Source organism: Pararge aegeria, chromosome 20 (assembly GCF_905163445.1).
Source record: "Pararge aegeria chromosome 20, ilParAegt1.1, whole genome shotgun sequence".
Classification (NCBI taxonomy): domain Eukaryota; kingdom Metazoa; phylum Arthropoda; class Insecta; order Lepidoptera; family Nymphalidae; genus Pararge; species Pararge aegeria.
In genome coordinates this window covers 4,557,132-4,579,415 of record NC_053199.1, presented here as the reverse complement: position 1 = coordinate 4,579,415, position 22,284 = coordinate 4,557,132, and the positions used below count along the sequence as shown (strand labels likewise).

General features: G+C 35.1%; 3 protein-coding genes across 4 annotated transcripts in view; 2 read left to right on the top strand and 1 right to left on the bottom strand.

The window, feature by feature from the left end:
* Positions 1-307: 307 nt before the first annotated feature.
* Positions 308-12,713, top strand: LOC120632647 (tropomyosin-1). 2 transcript variants are annotated; one of them, XM_039902596.1, is made up of 7 exons: positions 308-370; positions 7,455-7,619; positions 9,103-9,362; positions 10,224-10,341; positions 10,534-10,635; positions 10,772-10,949; positions 12,484-12,713. In XM_039902596.1, the coding sequence occupies exons 2-7, from the start codon at positions 7,506-7,508 to the stop codon at positions 12,564-12,566; spliced, it is 855 nt and encodes a 284-aa protein (XP_039758530.1). In that variant the 5' UTR covers positions 308-370; positions 7,455-7,505; the 3' UTR covers positions 12,567-12,713. The 2 variants fall into 2 exon arrangements, with proteins under 2 accessions (XP_039758530.1, XP_039758529.1); XM_039902595.1 differs by lacking the exon at positions 12,484-12,713 and adding an exon at positions 11,374-11,607.
* Positions 12,714-13,417: 704 nt separating this feature from the next.
* The window catches only part of LOC120632655 (synaptotagmin-4), a 56,234-nt gene continuing 47,367 nt past the window's right edge, over positions 13,418-22,284 (top strand). Inside the window, exon 1 of the mRNA XM_039902602.1 lies at positions 13,418-13,591. Within this exon, the coding sequence (XP_039758536.1) occupies positions 13,540-13,591 (52 nt within the window). The 5' untranslated portion in view covers positions 13,418-13,539. The remainder of the gene's footprint in view (positions 13,592-22,284) is intronic.
* Positions 19,684-20,645, bottom strand: LOC120632657. Its single transcript, XM_039902605.1, has 2 exons — positions 20,416-20,645; positions 19,684-19,855 (listed from the first exon to the last, which is right to left on the bottom strand). Exons 1-2 carry the CDS (start codon positions 20,608-20,610, stop codon positions 19,718-19,720), a joined length of 333 nt encoding a protein of 110 aa, XP_039758539.1. The 5' UTR covers positions 20,611-20,645; the 3' UTR covers positions 19,684-19,717.

Genomic DNA, 22,284 nt, shown 5'->3' with positions numbered 1-22,284 from the left:
GCCACCTCAAAAAATCTTAACCAATCTTTACGTTAGGCCTTAGGCAATCGTGGCCTATACTGACAGATGACTTGGGCTGTAGTTACATAGACATGTAGAGCTTCTAGCAGATGCAAGTGCGTATAAAAAAGGCCGAATACCATCGCCGCCGTGTTTATAAGTTCCAGGGGACCTAACCTATGGTTTACATTAATGCCGCGCGGAATATGTGGACAGCGATGTGGGAGTGAGAGCGCAACGGGATTACGATGGCGGATCGGAATCCTGGATTTTTGGCACCGAAAATAGTGCGGGTGGGCGGCGCGAGCGCAGGGCGGGCGGCAGGCGCGCGCTTAGTGCGTGTCGCTCCGCCGTGTGAACAGCCCGCTAGGTGAGTGCCGCCAGCCAGGATACCCACGGCCTCACCGGACCCCCAACTGCCCCAGCTAGTGTCGGTGAAAGTGCAGTGCAGTGGCGTATCCGAGCTGATGCTTTGAGTGTTGCGTTAACATCAGCGCATGTGTTGTGTGGTGCGTCAATGCGCCGCCAAGTGACTCGGGTTTCAGCGCTCGCTGAAAATAGACAATAGCGTGTAGCTCCCTGCCTATTTGCGGCCGGTCGGTATCGGTATTTATTTAGCGATATGTGGAAACCCGCCACAATTTTTATTTATACGCAGACGTGGCCCGATTACTGTCGAATTAGGACGCCCGTGCCGTGTCCGCAGCCTGGCGCAGGTGTCCAGTTTCTCGGCCCGCATTTAGTAATGCACTGATGATATGTCACACTATACGCCTCATAAAACGCCCACACATACATCATGTTTTTATATATTGCCCTTTAATAATAATCTTATATTTTTGGTATTGTGTTACAAACTACTTGTATGTCACAGGCGATGATAGTCTTGCTTTTTCAGTATATACACCCAGTTTATATACCCATCTTCGGAATGTTTTTCCTGCCTGCTCTCAACGTCTCTAAGCTCAAGGATACCACACTGTTTATGCATGCTCTAGCTTCCTTTATATATTGTAATCTAGGGAGGAATTATAGAGTGTGAGTTTAGAGAGAAATTTAAAAAAATATTCGTGTAGGTATTATTCGATTAGCTGTTTAAAAACTGCAATTTACACTAAACTGAACATATTGCTTAAGACACTTAAATTGTAGGAGCAGCGATGTACGATAATGAAAATGTATGCTTGGATTTTAATGATGGATAAATAAATTACCTAACCTGACCTACTTCTAAGCTTGTAGAAAAGATTCCATTAGCATAATTAGATTTTTTTTACATTTCGACTAAAAATAATATTTATTTTATACAGTGAAGGTTAAATATTTAAGGCTTAGGTAAATGTTTTAGTAACCGTTATTTTCTATTCTGTTTTGCGCTCTATTATATGATCAATTTTTACTGATAAAATGTACGTTTTAAGTAACATACTTAAATTAAATATTTCTTTCATTGAATTATGATGCTAAGTGGAAAGTTTTATCTGTTAGTGTCAAGGTCTATTAATATGTTAAGAAGAAAGAAATTCCAATTTATTGAAGCTTCAAGGGTCAGTGGAACCACAATTGGCATCGTTTCAAGTTCAAAAATATGATATTCGTGTCATGTTCTGCTTGGTAAATAAAATAAAAAAAACTTTCATTCTCAATAGGGTTGAGCTTGTGCAAATCAAAGAACAATATTTTTTAATTAATTAATTATATTTTATTTATACTTGGCTGGATTCGATTGCAAGATGTTCCAAAGAAAAACGCGACACCGTGTAATTTACCATTTCCACTTTCATTTTATGCAATTTTTAGTGGCTTAAATCACAGAACCAGAACAATAACAAGCACGCATATACGTCTCTTCTTCTTCTTCTGCTTCTGTTCTCGTCTCTAAGTATACAGCATTTTTAATAAATAACCAAGATTTTCCAATCCAATTTGCCAATTTTTATTACAGGTCACTTTGTGTGTTGGGAAAATTTATCTCAGTTGTGTACAGTGGATAATCATTTAGTATAATCTAATATGGCCAAGAACAACATATTTCGAAATCTGAGACGCTAGAAATAACTAGTTAAAACTGAAACTTATTTTAATAGGAAGCACCTAGCTTATATATTAAAACTCATAAACTCCGATTATTTCCGATACCACGGAAATTCCCTATAAGCAGAAGTTCGAGTGTTGACTTGGAGCTTAACGACTTACAAAGCCTTTCTTTATGAGCTACTTATCTCTGTATACCGAGCGGAATATTTTAAAAAGTGCTGGAATTGCAGTTTTATTGTTACTAATATTAACTATGAATGCTTCAATTCAGTTTATACCATCGTAGAATCCCGTTTATCTATAGCAATTTAATGAAATACATTCTTGAAATTGCTATAGATATTCCGATAACTTCCTCAACTACATGTTTAAGATCGCGTAATACACTACCAGTTTTTATTGTTGTTTGACAAACGCGTTGAATGATTACCGATTGTTTTTTTTTATTCATTTGACTATAGACTACCGAGTGCATATATTATATAACCGAGTTTGTTCAATGAACTCTGTTTGTACTCTCTGGAAACTTGGAAAGCGCTTAAAAGCTCGCGTCCCCATTTCAAATTAGTTGATGCTTCGTAAAAGAGTTAATCTCGACTGTATTTATGTAAGTCTCAAAATAAAAAGAAATATACATTTTTTGAAGGCGATGGTTTGTTTCACGCTGAAAATTCAGCATTGCGGCGTTATCGTCTTAAGGTTAGTGTTGTTTCCAGGCCGAAATGTATTTTTTGTAGTTGTTACTTTCTCCCATTTAAAGTATGTATTACAGATATCTCAGAAAAAAAAAATAACCTCTAACAATGTTTTTATAGATACAAGGTCAGACTTCAAAATAGCGTTAGTTTTATACTATATTTTTATATTTACGAAAGTACAAAAATAATATAATAGTAGATTATACGCTTTATTATATGATTCCTAAGATAATTTTGGACCTTTAGTCCATAGTTTAGAAGTATAATGTTGAAACACATTTATTATATAGAGGTTAATATAGAATTGATGAAATTCTTAATGATAAGGTTGCTTGGAAGCATCCGGCTCCGCTTTCATCTCTCACAGGAGAGAAAAATCAATGTTAAAATGCAAATTGTTGATGTTGAAAAAGAGCTGAGTTTTCATCTCGGTACCGGGTAGAGTCACAACAAAAATACAGACGTGACGATTAAAAAGTGCTTAAAGTGTAAGCCTACTTGAAATAAATGAACTTTGAATTTTGATTCTTTTTAATAATATAAGAAAATTGGACTATTTGAAATCTATTGAAAGAAGTGCAATTTTATGACCAACCCGAAGGCTTTCTGGCTTTTGCAAGAGTTAACTGCACGCGGATTTGAGAAACCGTATCTGGGAAAACCACGTTGTTTTATATGACTAACGCCATGTTTAGTTGATGTAAGAATGAAAAGAATAAGATATCCACGCCACGTCTCCGTCCTCACCAATTAAGTATCTTGAGGAATTTGTACGGGAATAAATCCCGGAGACGTTACCAGCTGTTCCCGTCGGAATACTTATTTCGGTTAACAATATCGGTCACACTTGACGGCCGGCCAAAAATATAATCGCGTCATGCGGCTCTGCACGGTATTTTCGCATTCTCCATACGTAAACTTCCCGATGGGTTTTTAATAAGGTTTACACCTACGTTGTTTCACAGTTCGGATGTCGGATATTGTGCATACAGCATAACTGATTCTTGTAATCATTATTTCAGTGTTTAAATGCTGGGCACAGGTTTCTACTCCCATAGGAGAAATGGCACTTAGAATTTATTGTAGACGCTGATACAATACAAGTTGGCCTGCTTCAACGATTTTTGTGTTATTAAACTAGTTAAAACTGGAAACAACGCATTATTAGAAGCAATAATAAACTCATAGTTCAGTTTACTAGGCTACATAAAATTTCTAATTCATTCAAGGGCAATTGTATTTTATTTTATAGCTAATCGGATGAAATCGTGTCTTAATAAGTTCAAAGTTTATATAAAACGTAAGCTTATAGAAAAATGCTGTTATAATGTTAAGGATTACTTAAACGATAAAAGAGCTTGGGTTTGAATTGCTCTAACTTCATAGCTCATATTAATTTACTGTGAAATGGTGATAACAAAAAAAAAATAGCCGGCTAAGTTTGTTGTGGGCTATTTTTAGACCAGGGTGCGTTTGCAACCCTCGTAGCTTTAGGTTTAAGCTGGTGAACAAAGTTATCACCATCCCCTTACAATAATGTAAACATATATGTATGAACGCTTCATAAGTGCCTGTATAGGTCTACATGAATAAAGAAAATTTGAATTAGAATTTTGAATTTTGACGCTAAGTTTTTTACTCAGGTCTGGCCATTTCTTGCAAGTAAACCTCCAATCAATGTGACCCTGACCCAATCGAATCTATGACGATGGAACGACGGACGGCGTCGACATCCTTAATACTAGACCATAACGTCCTATCACTAGAGTGAGCGTTGTTGGCTTATAAGTGATTAGAGTCCTTTTAAGAGATCTACATTCATTATTTCGGCATTAGACGTCCTTTAAAATGCCGACGATGCTTCATATCACAGAGTTAAGAACATACAGAACCCTCATTCAGGCTCCCTCATTATTGCTTGCAGTGCATTGTGTCCAAAAACGTTTAAAACCGCGCACGACCCACTTAACACCCGCGGAATGTTGCTAGATCTCAAAATGGGACCGTTTTCACCATTTAATGGTAAGCGTTTAGAATATTGGAGGTAAAATAATTACTAGCGACTGCTAAATGGAATAAAGTGACTTACCGCCTGTGCGAGGAACACTACTAAAGTTGAGTGGTTTTTGATGCTTCAATATTAGTCGTGTACACGGTTTCTGTTTGTTATTTATTCTGTGCTTCATATTTAAGAATTATAGAGCAAGCACACTGTTGAAATAGTGTAAGAACACATTCATAGTGAAAATATCCGTAAGTTGTTAACCAAGAAGTATAAGGAATATCTGTTTATAATCGAAGTAGCATAATTCCTCAAAGGTAGTGCTTAGGTCTATCATCTTCTTCTTCTTCTCTATCTATCATGTTGGTTAATCGAAATTCCAATAGAAGAGTTATAGGTATTTAACCTGGCTTAGTTTGTTGTGGGCTCTTCTTAGACCAGGGCGCTTTTGGAACCCTCCTAGCTTTAGTTTTAAGTTAAAGAATGCAGTTATCACCATCACTAACATTAGTGTAACATGTTAAATGTATGAACGCTTCAAAAGTGCCTGTAATAAGGTCTACATGAATAAAATATTTTTGAATTTTGAATTTTATGGGTCTGTGATCAGCCGTGAAATGTCATTTAGGATGATGCTGATCGTTATAGTTAATAATATAAAGAATTATAATGATAAGACTCTAGAGCAATGTACTGTGAGATAAGGCGATATAAAATTATGTAGGTAGGAAAAAATGATATATATATTTTTTTAATTGTAGGTAATACAAATAGACTAAGAGGACTGGTTATGTTTCTAGCGGGACTAGCTTGTGTAAGTCCCGGTTCATCTATTTTGAAGATAAGCACGGATTTAATTTTAGGTGGTAACATAAAAAATACCCGGCTAAGTCGTGGGCTCTTCTTAGACCAGGCTGCGTTAGGAACCCTCGTTGCTTTAGGTTTAAGTTTGCGAACGCTTTATTGCGTGCCTGTGACAGGCCTACATGAATAAAGTATTTTTGAATTTGAATTTGAATTTAAAAAACTAACAAATAAAACGGGTTTTGTCATTGTCCAAATGAACATGTTAATAGGAATGAAATTAAACCCCACTGTGTTTAATTTAATCACACACACAGTTTTATTTTATTTATGTAGGTTCACCGTTGAAGCAAGTGATATTTTAATTGCCTAAAACGCACGTAACTTCGAAAAAGGTGCGTGCTGGGATTTGAACTCGACCCCCTCAAAGTGAAGTCCACGTCCTTCCCACTGGGCTACTATAGCTTTCTCATATAAATCGATGGGCGGCTACAGCTGGACATAGTTATTTTGTAGAGAGTTTGTTTCATCTCCGATCTTGTGCCGCTTGCGGCTTCCTGCGAATCGTTTCATGTCGTCTGCTCACCTAAAATTTCGACTAACACACAAAAATCGCCATTAACCCAGAACACAATTACACAGAAGCAAAGTTTAATGAATATAGGTTACCGGTTAATATAAGGAGCATTAAACCAACGGTTAACTGTCGCGCACAGTGCATCTGATAATCTGGCGGATGGCCAAGGCGGAGCTACTGATACAGAATTAAATTGCTTGAATACACCAACTATTTTCACCGGATTTCTACTAGTAACGGGTTTGCCAAACATTTCGTGTGTTAAAAATAACGTGTTATAATATAAACATGCTTCAAGAACATCAGTTTTTCAACGCTGTTAGGTCGCCTAAAATTTTACTCGAAGACAATGATCTACGTGATAAAAAAAATCTACCGGGAGACAGTGCAAAATTATTTTACACAGTTTGTCGAATTTAAATCCCCAGAGCTCTGTCGTAAAAGTATAAATGAAATTCAGGCAGCACGCACTCAGGTTTTATCTAATCATTTTATGCATACTGTGCCAAAAAAACCGAGAGTGCGGTGGGCGGTGACTGCCGAGTAGCATTCGGAACAGCTACAGCGGGGTATACGAGGCGCGCGGGTGAAATTTGATTTTAAATTTGCTTTATACTCCCCTTAAGGGAATTCTTTTATAGGTTTAGGTAAAATCCACATAGGTTTGTGATCCATAGTTTTTTGCCGTTTGCCAGGTTGCTCACTTGGATAAGTGACTCCCAATGTTTAGACTTCCGATGTGGGACCTTCTATCCAGTTGTCGATAGGTCTTCTGAGCTTTGAGATCCGTTCTGATAGTAGCCATATTAACTCGACAATAACTTTACACATTAACTTTACAACTCGTTCAGCTGTCCCTTAATCCGTTTTCTTTACGTGTCTACTCATTTTGAGCTAAGGAAATACTAGCCACACACACTATATGTATATGATACTATGAATATGAGTTTAAAAAACATCATATGCCATCAAGCTTAATTAATAAAAACAAGAGTGCTGAAACCCGAAAACTTCTTAGGTCAATCTATGAAAAGCTACTACTCACGGCCTGATACTGAATATTTGTTTAATAACCAATACCATCTTGTATAATATTACTGACAATCTTTTTATACCTAGTATTTTTACGGAAGAAGTGCTATTAGCACGTCCAGAGTCTCACATAACTTTTAAGGTACTGAAATCTAAAATATGTTATTTATATTAATAAATAATCACTCTTGCAAATAAAGATGACATAACGTCGGAATAGTTATGCAGTATCTGACTATTGGTTCAAATAGTACCAGGGATGTATAAGTTAACAAGTCATTAATTTTGATTTCTTACATTACAGGCCAGTTGGCGTATTTTTTCGACCGGACCGTAGAACCAAAAAGCCGCCACCATGGACGCGATTAAGAAGAAGATGCAGGCGATGAAGCTGGAGAAGGACAATGCCATGGACAAGGCAGATACCTGCGAACAGCAGGCCAGGGATGCCAACCTCCGTGCCGAAAAGGTGAGGCTAAAGTTTATATGCTGCTTCTCAAGAAATTTTTGAAGTTATACTTCTTTTGGCGCGTTAGGGAAAAATGAGATGGGATGGGATGGAAAATGGGATGAGAGTAAATTTTTACGATGCGCGTGCGCACCGTCAAAAAAAACCGACACCCTGAAGTTAGCCATAAGGTTTGACAGTGTACACTTTCAATTGTCAAAGTCTGCGAGCTTATATCAGTGATTTAATTGATTCAATTGTACAAAAATCTCAAATTTTAATGTTGAGTGAAACTTGGTTGTCCGATATTGAGTCTAATAGTTTTAAAAATTTAAGTTTCTTTCATTATGTAGAAATATTTTTTTGTGTATAATATTCCAATGTATTAAAAAGTATGTTTCTATTGTTAGTATCGTTTATATCTTTTATAACTTTTCTCTATGAATAATAGAACCAATTTTTTTATCCTTTAAAATAGTACAATATTTAAAAGTACGTAAGGATCATTAAAATAAAAAGGGCTTTCCAAAACAAAATTTCTTTAATGTTGCCCACCTATTGTTAGCTTTACCGAATTCCTAGAAAGGTCCCTTTTGTTACCTCAGAAGGAAAGGAATCTTGGTCGGCTTTCCGATCCGCAGGGATTTACCAATTCCTCGAAACGTAGCACTCGAATCTATTCTCATAAGACAAAATATAAAACAGAACGGGCAGCATCCTCTGTGCACACACTAACATCTTCTGCGGTCACCAACCCGTTTTCCCAGCGTGTTGTTTATAGGTAAACCCTTCCTTTGGGAGAGGCCTATTATAGTGGCCTATAACAATCTACTGCTAGTAGATTGTTATAGGCTACTGACGATTTAACATTATATCGACCCATTACCGGCCCATTACAGGGCGCGGGTCACCTCCCACACTAAGGTGGGGTTAAGGCCGCAGTCCACCACGCTGGATTGGTGGACTGCACTTCACGCCTTTGAGAACGTTATGTAGGAACGTTATGTACTCTCAGGAATGCAGGTTTCCTCACGATGTTTTCCTTCACCGTAGAAGGAAGTGATATTTAAATTCCTTAAAACGCACATAACTTAAAAAAATTAGAGGTGCGTACTGGGATTCGAACTCGGCCCCAAGAAAGTGAAGTCGAAATCCCACCCACTGGACTCCACTTCCCCGATGATTACAAGAATAGATTTTGTAGAAATAATTATTATCCAAAAATTGTATACGTAGATTCGTAATTTTTTTATGTACTTTTATGGTATACAATACAAATATAATCATTTATTAATGATCTATTCTATTCATTGTCTATTGAATGTTGCACTATCCCGTTTTCCGTACTAAACATGCTTCATCAACCAAAGGTTGTCTTGAGGAGATCGCTTCAAGCGATAAGGCCGCCTTTGCGCATATAAATTTATTTATCTGTTTTGTTCAATTTGTATTTTTTTCTGTATGTGCAATAAAGACTTTCTATCTTTCTATCTATCTATTTCAGGTAAACGAGGAAGTCCGTGAACTCCAAAAGAAACTCGCCCAAGTAGAAGAAGACCTTGTTGTTAACAAGAACAAGCTCGAACAGGCCAACAAAGACTTGGAGGAGAAGGAAAAGCAGCTGGCCTCCACCGAGGCGGATGTGGCCTCACTCAACAGGAAGGTGCAACAGATTGAGGAGGACCTCGAGAAGTCTGAGGAGAGGTCTGGCACAGCTCAACAGAAATTGCTCGAGGCACAACAGTCTGCTGATGAGAACAACCGGTAAGCTTTCAATGGAGATTTTTATGTATGTTTTAGTAATTGTAGCAGAGCTTTTTATGTCAGAGCTCGTCCGGGGAAGTTCTTCCTTCATACTTATTTCTGCTAAGCAACATTGCTGTTCCGGTGTAAAGGACGTTGTAGCCGGTTAAATAACAGTCATGTGAGGCATACACACCTTCACCTACTTGATAGACACAGGGTGGTACTTTGTAGGTTACGTTTTACGTTTTCCTTGCATGCCTTTCTCTCTGCTTGTTTTGTAGGCGATGGTTTTTCACTCAAATTTTTTCAAAAAAAAAAGCTTATCTTCTTGAGATCAATAAAGGGGAAACTTGATCGTTTTCTTTGAAGTTACCTGCTAAAGTTGTATGTGACAACTGAAGGAAGTTCTACACCTTGGTGGTTTGTTGCCAGAAATTAGTATGATCTTGCTCAATATGAAATACACAAGAAATACCACCGCTTATAGCGGCACTTTCTTACATCTGTAATTGATACAAATAGAAAGATATTTACAAAATTAATTAGAAACAGCATTAAAATACTATTAAAAATAGCTGGAATCGGGCCAACAATACTGGATCAGAAAGCAGGAGCCATTTAGATAGTTCAAGTTACTCGTTTTAATTTTGAGAATAGACTACGTTTTATTGCGTTAATGATTACAAAACAATAAAAAAATAATCATCATCATCTTATTTTTCATTTAATTAAGAAGCTTTCATCGGTTTTATACAACTTACATTTTTTTATTCGTCCCTTTCATTTTCCTGTAAAATTCCAACAAAATACAATAAACTGTGCCTAGTTGCATTCATAAGTGGATTATTTTTTGACATTGTTATCTTTTTTATTTTTCAGTATGTGCAAAGTATTGGAGAACAGGGCACAACAAGATGAGGAGCGTATGGACCAACTTACAAACCAATTGAAGGAAGCCCGTCTGCTCGCTGAAGACGCTGACGGCAAGTCTGATGAAGTAAGAAACAGTTTAAAAATTATTAAAATATTATTTCAACATCAGCCGTATTGTTATTCCAATACTTGACATGGCTTTCTTTTACATACAAAGACATTGACCTTATAAAGGCTAAAGAAAAAAAAACTTTTGTAATGTAGGTAAGTGATTTAGATATATACATATCTAATACTATTTATATATAAACAACAGGTTTCACGTAAGCTGGCCTTCGTTGAAGACGAACTTGAAGTCGCTGAAGACCGTGTCAAGTCTGGTGATGCCAAAATCTCTGAACTTGAAGAAGAATTGAAAGTAAGTTAAAACTTAGATTGAATTATAGTATATCTGAAAATTAATAAATTAAATAAGTTTTCATCTCAGTTGAGTATCTGACTCGTCCCCCAGAAAAGGTTGCTACACAATCAAGTTAAAATTTTTTTGTCTGTAGGTTGTAGGTAACTCCCTTAAATCCCTGGAAGTGTCAGAAGAAAAGGCCAACCAGCGTGTAGAAGAATTCAAAAAACAGCTGAAGACCCTCACTACCAAACTGAAGGAGGCCGAGGCTCGTGCTGAGTACGCCGAGAAGACAGTCAAGAAACTGCAGAAGGAAGTCGACAGGCTTGAAGGTAACAATCTAACACTGATAACAAAATATAAAAGACAATTATTTCTTTGTCCTTACATGCAGGCTATTCTTGGATTGGTTTGAAGTCGAAGTCAAAAGATTTTGTTTCTATTGGTGTATATACAATAATTTATGACTTGAAATTATTTATTTAACAAAATAAATATAAATTTGGATTTCGAGAATAGTTCTGATACAGACTTAAAAACACTTTCTTATAACTTACTTCTGACTTTCTAATAAAAACTTGAATTTCAATCAGTAACCCTAACAATTAATAATAATAATAATAATACAAGGGGAAGCTTTATTGCACCCGAAAAGCTTTATAATAAAACATTCTAATGTATTCTTTCATACTCTTCTATCAGTTACAGGTTCGTTTAAAAACTAATTCATAATTGATGTAATAACAAAATTTTCAGACACACTGTTCAACGATAAGGAGAAATACAAGGCGATATGCGATGACTTGGACGGCACATTCGCCGAACTCACAGGATACTAACCGATTCCTCACATTTAGACTAAGTCAACAGTTCCAAAAACATTATCCAGAAAATCCAAATTACATTAACATTATTTTTAAACTTAATTTCATCTTAATTTATTCACTCTCCAACCACCAACAAACCCTCATCTTTCAATCTTTTGTGACTAGGATCACTTATGATTTCTACTTCTCGTTAACTAACCTTAACCTCACTACCGAAATGTGGTGGATTTCCATAATAAATTGCATGAAACTTTTCATCAGCCATTCCTAATATGTAGTGCTACGGCGTGGAACGCCATTCGTCTTTATTTCCTGCTACAAATAACTCTAGTATCTTTCCTTCAAGACAAAAGCTTGCTATCTATCAGGCATGATTGTTAGTTAAGCGCAAGCCAACCTTACATAAAGTAAACAAGTAATTTAGATTAGAATTTAATCTAATACCTACAGCATTTTAGAAAAACACCCTCAAAAATTGCAGTCTTGAGCCTTGCTTGAGCCCCTCTTTTTGTGTTGTGATTAATATGTCTTATGCTTTGCCGCTACCGTCGTGGACCAATGCTTCCAAGGTATTTTCTATTCTTTAAAATCTTAAATCTTCAATTTAAAAATATGTATTTTTAAAGCTATACCGTGCTTATGCGATAATTATAATTCTTTAAAAAATATTTCTAATTTAACAAAATTAATAATAATATTTCATCCTAATTGATTAATTAATGCATTTCTTGTGTCTTTATTTGTATACATTTACTTGTTTAGATATGTACGATTTATGGTGTCGACAATATTATTTTTATTGAATACAGATTAGTACCGAACAGTTTTGAAGCAAGTCTGAAATGCCTCCAGGCGTTAAATGCACATATTTTTACCTGAAAAGGAGATACTGAACTCCAGTTTTCTATCAATATTTTAGTTCAACGTTAATTTTATTTATATTAGCCTCTCAGTCACTGAAATTGTTCTTTTTTCTTTCAAAGTGGTACGTTCATCTATTTAATCTGCGAATGGTTCTAATGATATTTGTGTTGCACAGACGAGTTGGGCATCAACAAGGACCGGTACAAGAGTTTGGCTGACGAGATGGACTCCACCTTCGCTGAGCTGGCTGGCTACTAGACACATCTTTACATTCACATCCAAACATTCATCTGTTAAATAGAGCGCTTCCGTTGACGCTACGCGAAATACTTTATGTATTCGTGATGTAATATTTATTAATAATATTATATGTAAATTTATTTACGATTTTCAATAAAATAATTAATTTATAACAACAAATGTTAGTTCAGAGTTTCATTGTCCCTTTAAATACTACTTAATAAACCCAACGCCGAAGAAATTCCTTTAAGAATATTAAGCTGGCATATTAAAACAAGCTTTTTAAGCAAATCCACTGTACAATTCCACTCTGCTACCAAAATTGGTATACAGCAAACTTTTCAAATATTTGCATTTTAATTATGGGTAAAAGAATTTTTTATAACTTTAGATTTGTGACCTAAATTAGTTTACATTCCACTTATATTATTTATACATATTTTTGCAATCTTTTAATTGTAGTTCTTACACACTACTAGGTATAGATATATACTAGTGAATATAGTATAACATGATACTATATATTTAATACACTTTTCATTCATGTTATGCTTTATTCATACTCATATCTAAATAATAGATATTCAATTCAAATAAATCACGTCGACTGTAGAGTCACTCTGTCAGAGCAACAACGACATTGAATCTACCCCAGCAAAACCTGTATGAATGCTAAATGAACGGGCATGGAAAAAGCGCCCCATTCAAATATTTCGGACGCCATGACACAAAGGAAGTATGTACCACTTATGTCAACTGTCAAATGACGTCAATCCGCCTTAAGCACGGGGACAGCGCATGCGCGTTGAAATCGCTAGCACGCCTGCGCGTCTACCCTCCGAACACAATCAATAGTGCAGTAGTTACAACAGCCTGTTGGGTGAAACAAATTTTGCGTGTTAATATCGAAAACCACGGTTTTTTCGGTTCCCGTTTAAAATAAAGCTTCAAGGTGTCGGTGTCAAGTAGCGTTCTACCAGGAGCGATCACCATGAAGATACTCGCTCCCCGCGATGGGCCGGACATCGCACCGATCGAATCCGGTAAGCATTTTTAATATAACAAGCACACCATGGCGAAACCCAGCTCATGAATCATATATTTGTGATACGCGACTAAAGTAATAATTATATGTTACAATAAATTATTATGCTATGTTTTTTGAAAAAATTCTTAAGCTGTGTTAAGTACAGTTTTCATAGTATCTTTAGGAAACTGAAGCGCAATTCCAAAGTAGATTATGGTGAAATATGTATCTATAACTCTTAATAATAATCTTTTACAAAGATTCCGCGTTAATTATGTTACTTTCTAACCTTTAGTGATGTATAAATATTTTCAAATAATTTGAAATGCCATTGTTCTGAGCTCAAAATACAAACTTAACAGCTATTATGATCCTAGCTTGTATTTACTACGTATATTATATCTAGGAAAGAATTTGCGAACTTACTGGTCTTGAACCAGTTTATGAAAAGGTTGTTATGTTATAATTCGTTTCAGGTGCCTTAAAGGCTCGATGTTTTTAATTGAGTTTTTTATACTCGGCTGTAGTACTATTTAAAACCTTGGTTTGGTTTTCTTCTAGCTTAGATCTTGTCATAGTACTCACTCATAGGTAGGTGCTTATATCTTTCGATTGATTAGTAAGTGGGCTTTTACGTCACAGTGAGTAATCGCGAAAGTGGCTGTGCTATAAGTACAGCTGTCTAAGCTGTAAGATTAATAACGAAAGTATCTCTAGGCTCTATGAGTATTACTACAATGAAGTTTAAGAATATCATGATAATATTATAGTCTTTAAATGTCATCATATCAATAATATAGGTCTTTTGTAGGGAGTTCCAAATTCCACGATTCTATGCCGCGGGAACCGCTAGTTCCCTGCGATACGCTTGATGTCGTTTGTCCACCTCTGCGTTTACGGACGCGAAGTCGCCATTTCAGCACCTTGGGACCCCAACGTCCATCCGTTCTCCGAGCTTTAAATAGTACGAATTTTTAAATAGACATAAATCTTGCAGCGTCGCAGAAAGATATTTTCTTAGCTCCCAAATTATATAAATATAATTTTTTTGGTAGTCATGAATATAAAGCAACCACATATTACCACGCCACGACAAATCCGCACTGGGCAGCGTTATGGACTACGGACTAAATAAACCCTTGATCGTAGGAGGAGACCCGTGACCTGAAGTGGGCCGACAGTGGGATAATATGATGATGATGACTTCATATTATGTGGTTAAATGGGTCTTTCATATTTATTTTCCTTTATTTTTTTATACAGAACTTTGTGTTGTTAGAAGTTCCTATTACTTCAACAATTATCGAAAGGTCAAGATATTATTCGAGATAATTTTGCTCAACAGTTTTATAAACGATTAGACTAGAATATGATCACTTGGAATAGATACGAAATCTAATTAAAGGAATGGTTAGTTTTCTTTTGCTTTGCTTTTTACAGAACTTTTTGTTGTAAGATTTAAAACATTTTTTATAATTTTATTGCTGCAACATTTTCAAAAAGATCAATGATTATTTTCATAGATACTCCTTTTCTAGAAAGATAATTATTATAATCTATGATTTTTATAAGAATAGAACATCGTCACCCAAGAAAGTCATGTTCACAAAGGTCCTTGTAAGTCGCAAGGTTTGGTTAGTTTGTTTTTGACAAATCTTTTGCTAAATTTGTTCTGAACTTTTTGCTGTTGTATTAGTATATTATTGTTACTTTTACATTGTCAAAGAGTGCTAGATACAGGTTTCTAGAAAGATAATTTCGCTTAAAGCTTTTTTTGATAACTTTTTAGCTTTTTTTTTTTTTTTTGTTTTTTTTTTTTTTTCTCACTGATATTGAGATTAGATAATCAGGGTCATTGGTCATTTACTTGAACTTCGTAGATGGTAGGCTTAGTTACTTACATAGTTAGTTACTTCGACATCTATATATACAAAAAGCAAAGGTGACTGACTGACTAACTGACTGATCTATCAACGTGCAGGTCTAACCACTTGACGGATCGGGCTGAAATTTTGCACACAGATAGTTATTAGAATGTAGGACTCCGCTAAGAAAGGATTTTTGAAAATTGCAACCCTAAGAGGGTAAAATCGGGGATAAAAGTTTGTATAAAACCCTTCATTTATCAATTCATTTTTCAAGTTAATTCTATGAAACTTTTATTTTAGGTTTTCGATTCAAAATACGTGTTTCACATATTTTAAAATTCCACCTCTATGGGCATCAAATATGGGATGAAAATTTATATGAAAGTTTCTGATTTTTCAAGTAATTTACGTTCTAATTTTTCTATTTTTTTAAATCTTTGTAATTAAAATTTACCAAATCAAAAATTTAACTTAACGTAAGCGTAGCCGCGGGCAAAAGCTAGTTTTAATATAACCAAGGTACTGGCGTAATAAAGGTACTAGGCGTCGTTGTCATATTTGTTTCTTCGATCCCGGATTGAAACCGGTTTTTACTTTTATAAGGATCGCCAAATTAGAAACATATCGCGGTGAACTTTCAGGTACAAAAATATACTGTTATCGAATATTAATAGTTAATTCTAAGGATGTGAAAACGAATCCATTAGTAATAGAATAAATTTTTTCTTAATACCATAATACTTTCTTAACGTTTTCCAAATTACCACGCGAGTGGAGCCGCGATTAAAAACTAGTAATATTATATATTCTATCTCTCCTCTGAATATTATATTTCTAGCTATAGGACAGCTATTTCGGACTTATCTTTTATATGTCACGGACCCACCTAGTCCTTGTGGTACTTAGAAATTCGGTGGCCTTGGTAACATTCTGCGTAGGTCCTTTCGTCCTTCGGAATAGCGTATTGTACGCGTTATTCATAAAGGTCAGGCAATTTGTTATACAATCCCGCGAGATATAATAATCATATTTATAACTTAACTACACGCCTAGTTTAATATTTATTATTTACTAGCTGTTTCCCACTTTCTTCGCGTTAATAACGGTGCTTTACAAATTCCTCGGGAACTGATTATTTTCCTGGAATAAAAAGTAGCCTATGTTTCTCTCCGTCCTTTTAACTATCTAAAGACCAGGTTGTAAGGGCGTGGAGGAAGGACTTAATAAAAACGAACACAATTTTGCATTTATAATATAAGTCAGGATGTACCAGAAGTGCGCCAACGAACACATATAGGTTTATCGTGGAAAACAAACGTAACTGGTCTTTATAAGAAATCTCTTCTAGCCAATCTAAAATGTGACTAAGATGATCTATAGCGTGTTATTGGCACGGTATATGTTAAACGAAGTTACAATACAATAAATGACATTACTAAAAATATACGAAATACATATTAACCCTTTAGGGAGTAGAATTTTTATAAATCCAATAATAGAATACTAATATACTCCATTAATAGACACAAATTTAACAATTTTAATCATTAACCTAAATTCCAATTTTTATGTTTATAAACTATTGTTTATTGATGCCAAGCCCTATTTATTCACTTTAGGAGTAAAATTAGAAACAGTAATATAGGCTTCCACCAGATTTTTTTAATTAAGTCTATAAAAAGACTTTTGTAATCCGACTAAAAGTTCCAGATATCAGTGCGATAGAACAAAAAAAAAAACACACAAACAAAAACCAAATTATATACTTTCATGTTTTTTTTTGTTTGGATTTCTGTAACATCGAAACCAATTAAACGCTTTCTAAGTTAAATTAAGAAACTTTATTTCTCCGAATTGTGTAATGAGTTTACTCGACCGTTTAGTTGTTCAACTAAGCTAACTGAACACAATATTTGTTCTTGTAGGTATTTGCCGTACTTAGATGTATCAACTAAATAAATAATTGAATTACCTAGACGTTTCTAGGTAACGGTTCATCGTTATAAACGATTAAGAAGGCAATTTATGTATTAGAAATTCTAGTCAACTGGCATGTCGGTCTTAATATTACGAGGTTAATTAATTTTGTTAGCTCATTTACTTTTAATAAGAAAGAAACGTAAGCTAATAAATTAAAAAAAAAACTTTAATTTAGTAATAATGACGACCTCCAGGCGCTGCGGTGAGCGCTTTGTCCATGTGAGAGGTCAAATTTTTTAAGTTCAAACTGTACAAAATGATGTTTATATAGACGTGTCGTCATAGTTTTGAATTCGGCGTTTCACCTGTCATGGCGGATCGTTAGATTTTGCAGTTTTGTTTATTGAAAATAAATACCAATCTCACTTCGAATATAAATAAAAATACTTTTTTCAAAATAGATGAATCATTAGATAAATGCAATATTCTAAAGCGATTCTTTGTAACTGTCATAATGCCTATTGTTTATAGTTACCTCGCTGCAATAGATCGATTTCAAACTTATAATAAGTATATTGGTAGGTAGAAAGGAATTTTAGGTTATAAAAGAAATAAATTAGTAAATTAAAGGGAGTACGCATAAATCCTATTTTTGTGTTAATGAATATATCTAGAACAGCTGTTGCCCGCGTCTGCTTTTAATATGATTTATTATAAATCCCGTAAGAACGCTTTTTTTTCTGGGATGAAAAGAAGTAGCATATGTTACTCTACTTCCTTTCAACTAACTCTATGCCAAAAATAAAGTTGATAAAGAGCGTGAAGGATCGACAAACAAACGAACACACTTTTGCATTTATAATATTAGGATTGCATATTGCACCGTGATACGGAATCCGTTTTGTTAGTACGTATTAACTTTTAAATTAATTAAGAATCCCTACACCACGAAATGGAGATCGGGCCGTAATTAATTTGTTAACTATAAGGGGATTAAAGATTTGCCCCCCGGTGGCTGTGCATCCATTTCTGTAATTACTAATGGACTTTATTATGCAGCTTAAAAATGTCATTACTTTAACTTTATTTTCAACCCTCGACGCAACGGAGTGTTATCAGTTTGACTTGTATGTGTGTGTCTGTCGGTGGCATTGTACTTCCCGAACGGATGATCCGATTTAGATTTTTTTTTGTTTGAAAGATTAACTAGTTGGGAGTGTTCTTAACTAGTTCTTCTGGAGAGTCATTACGAATAGGTTCGACGACTTCCAGTCTTCCGAAAAAGCCGATTTTAAAGGGCTTTAGTACCTAAGTAAGTAGTATTTTATGTAGAGGATAGAAAAAGATTTTCTATAGTCTCAAACAAAAAAATAACTGAAGGCCCCAAGACACGTATAGGTCCGCGTCGGTGTTTTCTGAAACAACATTTTATGAGTCGCAAGTCGCAGACGCCCTTACCTGTCGACCCCTATCTCGGGGAGTAAATTTCAGACTTTATTATCCGCCGTAAAATACGTTTTACTTTACGCATTACTTATTCGCTGGCGACTGTAGGTATATCGTTGCTTGTTGTAAAATCTTTGAGACATATGTTACATATTATCCCAATGATTCAATCAATTTTTGGGAAGGCACTGGCTATGAGATGAGGATGGAGGAGGATAAGATACGGGATTTCCTAGTTTAGGGGTCAGGATTCCAAAGATTTATTGTACTGAGTTTTTCTAATAAATATTTTCAATTTCTATTTCTATTAAATACCTTTGCACTTATTGCCATGTTCAGTCTATGTTTCCGTTATTATATAAATAAGGATAAGGATAAGGATAAGGATATTATGATAAATAAGGATGTTCAGACACAGTTTACTGTTAGCTGACAGAGTTTTGGAAGCTATACGTCTGCACGCGTAGTTAATATACAATATGAGTGCCGATTGGCGCGGTGGGCAGCAACCCTGCTTTCTGAGTCCAAGGCTGTGGGTTTGATTCCCACAACTGGAAAATGTTTGTGTGTAAGTAAAATATATAAGTATGTATGTATGTAGATATATTATTCAAAAAAAATTCATCAGTTACCTTAGTACCCATAATACAAGCTTCGCTTACTTTAGGGGTAGATGGCGATGTGTATCGTCGAAGTATATGTCTTTTTTATTTTAATTTAATCTAAAATCTTTCAAATAATAAAGTTATTAAGCAGTTTTTATTGCCAAGGTGTAGAAATCTAAATAAAATGAAAAGAGTGGAACGGGTAGTCGATGGTTGATGTCTTGTGAAAGTAAATAAATGAAAATTGATGGGTAGCTTTTAATTTTTAATTATTACCGTGATATATAAATACATTTTCTTTTGTCAAGCGTAAATGTACACGCTGTATCGTATGTCCTTCCACCTTTCGCTCATCATACGAAGTGATACGTACGGGTAACCAAGCCCACCGGCGGTCACATTCGCTGAGCAACTATTGGTCCTGTCGTAGGCTAGGATACCCTGGAAAAAATAAATAACAGGTCAAGAGTATACTCGATTATTTAGTTATACTACGTACTACGATGATAGCCCAGTGGGTTTGACTTCGACTTCAATTGAGGGGGGGGTTTGAGTTCGAATTCCAGCACACACCTCTAACTTTTCTAAATTATGTGCGTTTTAGCGATTCAAATATCACTTGCTTCAAAGGTTTCAACTCACTCTTCCGTTGGAGGGACATAAATACAACCTAAATAGTCGGTTCATAACCAAACGTAGCGGGACGCGTATAGCTCAAATACTCGATGTGTTTTGACAACTTGTTCTCGCTATATTTGAGTCCTTATTATTGAACACCAGCAAAGACAGAACTATTCCAACTACCAAGAACCAACATAAAAAGTCACTATATACCTGAATAGTCCGTCCATAACCGATCGTAGCGGGTAATACTCGATATGTTTTGACAACGTGTTCCCGCTGTATTTCACCTACTTATGAAAATCCAGCAAGGAAGAACAATTTCAACTATCAAGACCAAATTTACCAACTCACTCTCGCGTCGTAGAAAAAATAAATACCTGAATAGTCCGTCCATAACCGATCGTAGCGGGTAATGTATAGTTCAAATACTCGATACGTTTTGACAACGTGTTCCCGCGGTATTTGACGTACTGATAGAAGACCAGCTGTCTGAACACGCTCGTGCCCATGAATGTGTGCGAACACTCCACCACCACGAGTGCCAGCACAGGCAAGACAATGCAGAATCTCATATTGTGTGTAAAGATTGTCGGTGTCAAAGGAAACGAATGCACTATTGATGATGTGATTGGAACGAGTGAAACACCTGTCTTATATACTCAGCCTAATCTTTAGGACTCTTAAAGAGTTTTTTTACACTCTCCGATACGATTGGTCAGGAGAAATGAGGTCGCTATCTATCAATGATAACAATTAATTGTTTAGACTTTTGTGGTTAATTTTAACGGTGAATAATAATGTATGGATTTGTTGGTCGCGTGTTAAGTATATTTGGCAACTGATCAGGCCCTGGTTTCGATTTCCTGGTCAGGCCAAAATATCTAGTTACTGGGTTTTTATGTCCAGAAAGTCCATCCTGGTGTCATCCAAGTTTAACGTGTCTGCGAGCATGTTTGTGTGTGTCTGTATATTGTATTTCCCGAACGGATGATCCGATTTAGATTTTTTTTTTGAAAGATTAACTAGTTAGGAGTGTTCTTAGCTATGCCTTGCCCTTTGTCGACCCCTATCTCGAGGAGTAAATTTCAGACTTTATTATCCGCCGTAAAATACGTTTTACTTTAGGTATTACTTATTCTCTGGTGACTGTAGGTACATCGTTACATGTTGTGAAAATATAAAGTTGCTTTGAGTCATATGTATACAGGGTTCAATAAAAATAACAAAAAGCTCTCGTTTGTTCTACGACTTTTTAAAATTCAGTAATAATTTATCTCATGCAAAAAAATTAATAAATCATGTTATTTCTGTAATGTGACATTACACTGTGCGAACAAAACCGCTGCTAGCGTGCGAGCCATGGTTGGCGAGCGGTTGCCGATGTTATATTACAGAGTAGTAAAAAGTAGAGTATCTATGTAAAAATATTGATTATTTAATATTAATATTTCATATTTATTTATTTATTTATTTATTTATAAAGGACAACCAACAGTAGATACATTAAAACATGCTTTTTTTTTTTTTTTTGGAATGAGTCACATAGTAAATGTTCAACTATTTACAGGTTATCACAGCATGCATTAAAATGTAAAAAAGTCATTCTTATAAATTATTTACAATTAATAATTAGTCAGTTAATATAAACTTTTAAAAGTATAAAAGTATAAATATTTAAAGCTAAAAATTACAATAAAAAAATTAACTTAATCAATTATTACGAGACAAAACAAAACAAAAATGAATTAAATCGGATTAAAATAATTAATATTGATGTCTTAAAAGTAATAAATAAAATTAAACTTAAACTTAATAAACTAAAATGTAAGTCAGGTTAATTAGTAGAACAAATATTTATTACTTTTCGTCTAAATTCAATGTAACTGTCATGAAAAATGTCTAAGTCATTAAGCTTAATCACACACTTATTATAGCAATCCGAGATATGAGGTATAGGGGACAGTTTTCGTAATTTGGTTCTGTAACGCCTGTGATGTAACAAATTGCAAGGATAACGTGGTGTATTAGTACGCGGAGCTTTGATTGAAAATCTGTTAATTAGTTCAGAGCAATCCAGCTTGTTATTGAACAGTTTAAACAGTAACATCATAGACAATGTCCCCCTCCTATCTTCAAGACTCTGCATCTTGAAAAAATTAAGCCTGTCAATATGAAGTCATTATTAAGGTTTTTATTGTATCGATATGAAAGCTGGCGCAAAAATCTTTTCTGTATTCTCTCGATTC

What these genes read in the sequence shown, in the direction of transcription:
- LOC120632647 (XM_039902596.1), top strand. Translation starts at nt 7,506, where the DNA reads ATGGACGCGATTAAGAAGAAGATGCAGGCGATGAAGCTGGAGAAGGAC. An exon ending in CCAACCTCCGTGCCGAAAAG is followed by an intron (nt 7,620 to 9,102) that starts GTGAGGCTAAAG and finishes TATCTATTTCAG; the next exon opens with GTAAACGAGGAAGTCCGTGA. An exon ending in TCTGCTGATGAGAACAACCG is followed by an intron (nt 9,363 to 10,223) that starts GTAAGCTTTCAA and finishes TTTATTTTTCAG; the next exon opens with TATGTGCAAAGTATTGGAGA.
- LOC120632657 (XM_039902605.1), bottom strand. Translation starts at nt 20,610, where the DNA reads ATGAGATTCTGCATTGTCTTGCCTGTGCTGGCACTCGTGGTGGTGGAG. An exon ending in GTTATGGACGGACTATTCAG is followed by an intron (nt 19,856 to 20,415) that starts GTATTTATTTTT and finishes TATTTTTTCCAG; the next exon opens with GGTATCCTAGCCTACGACAG.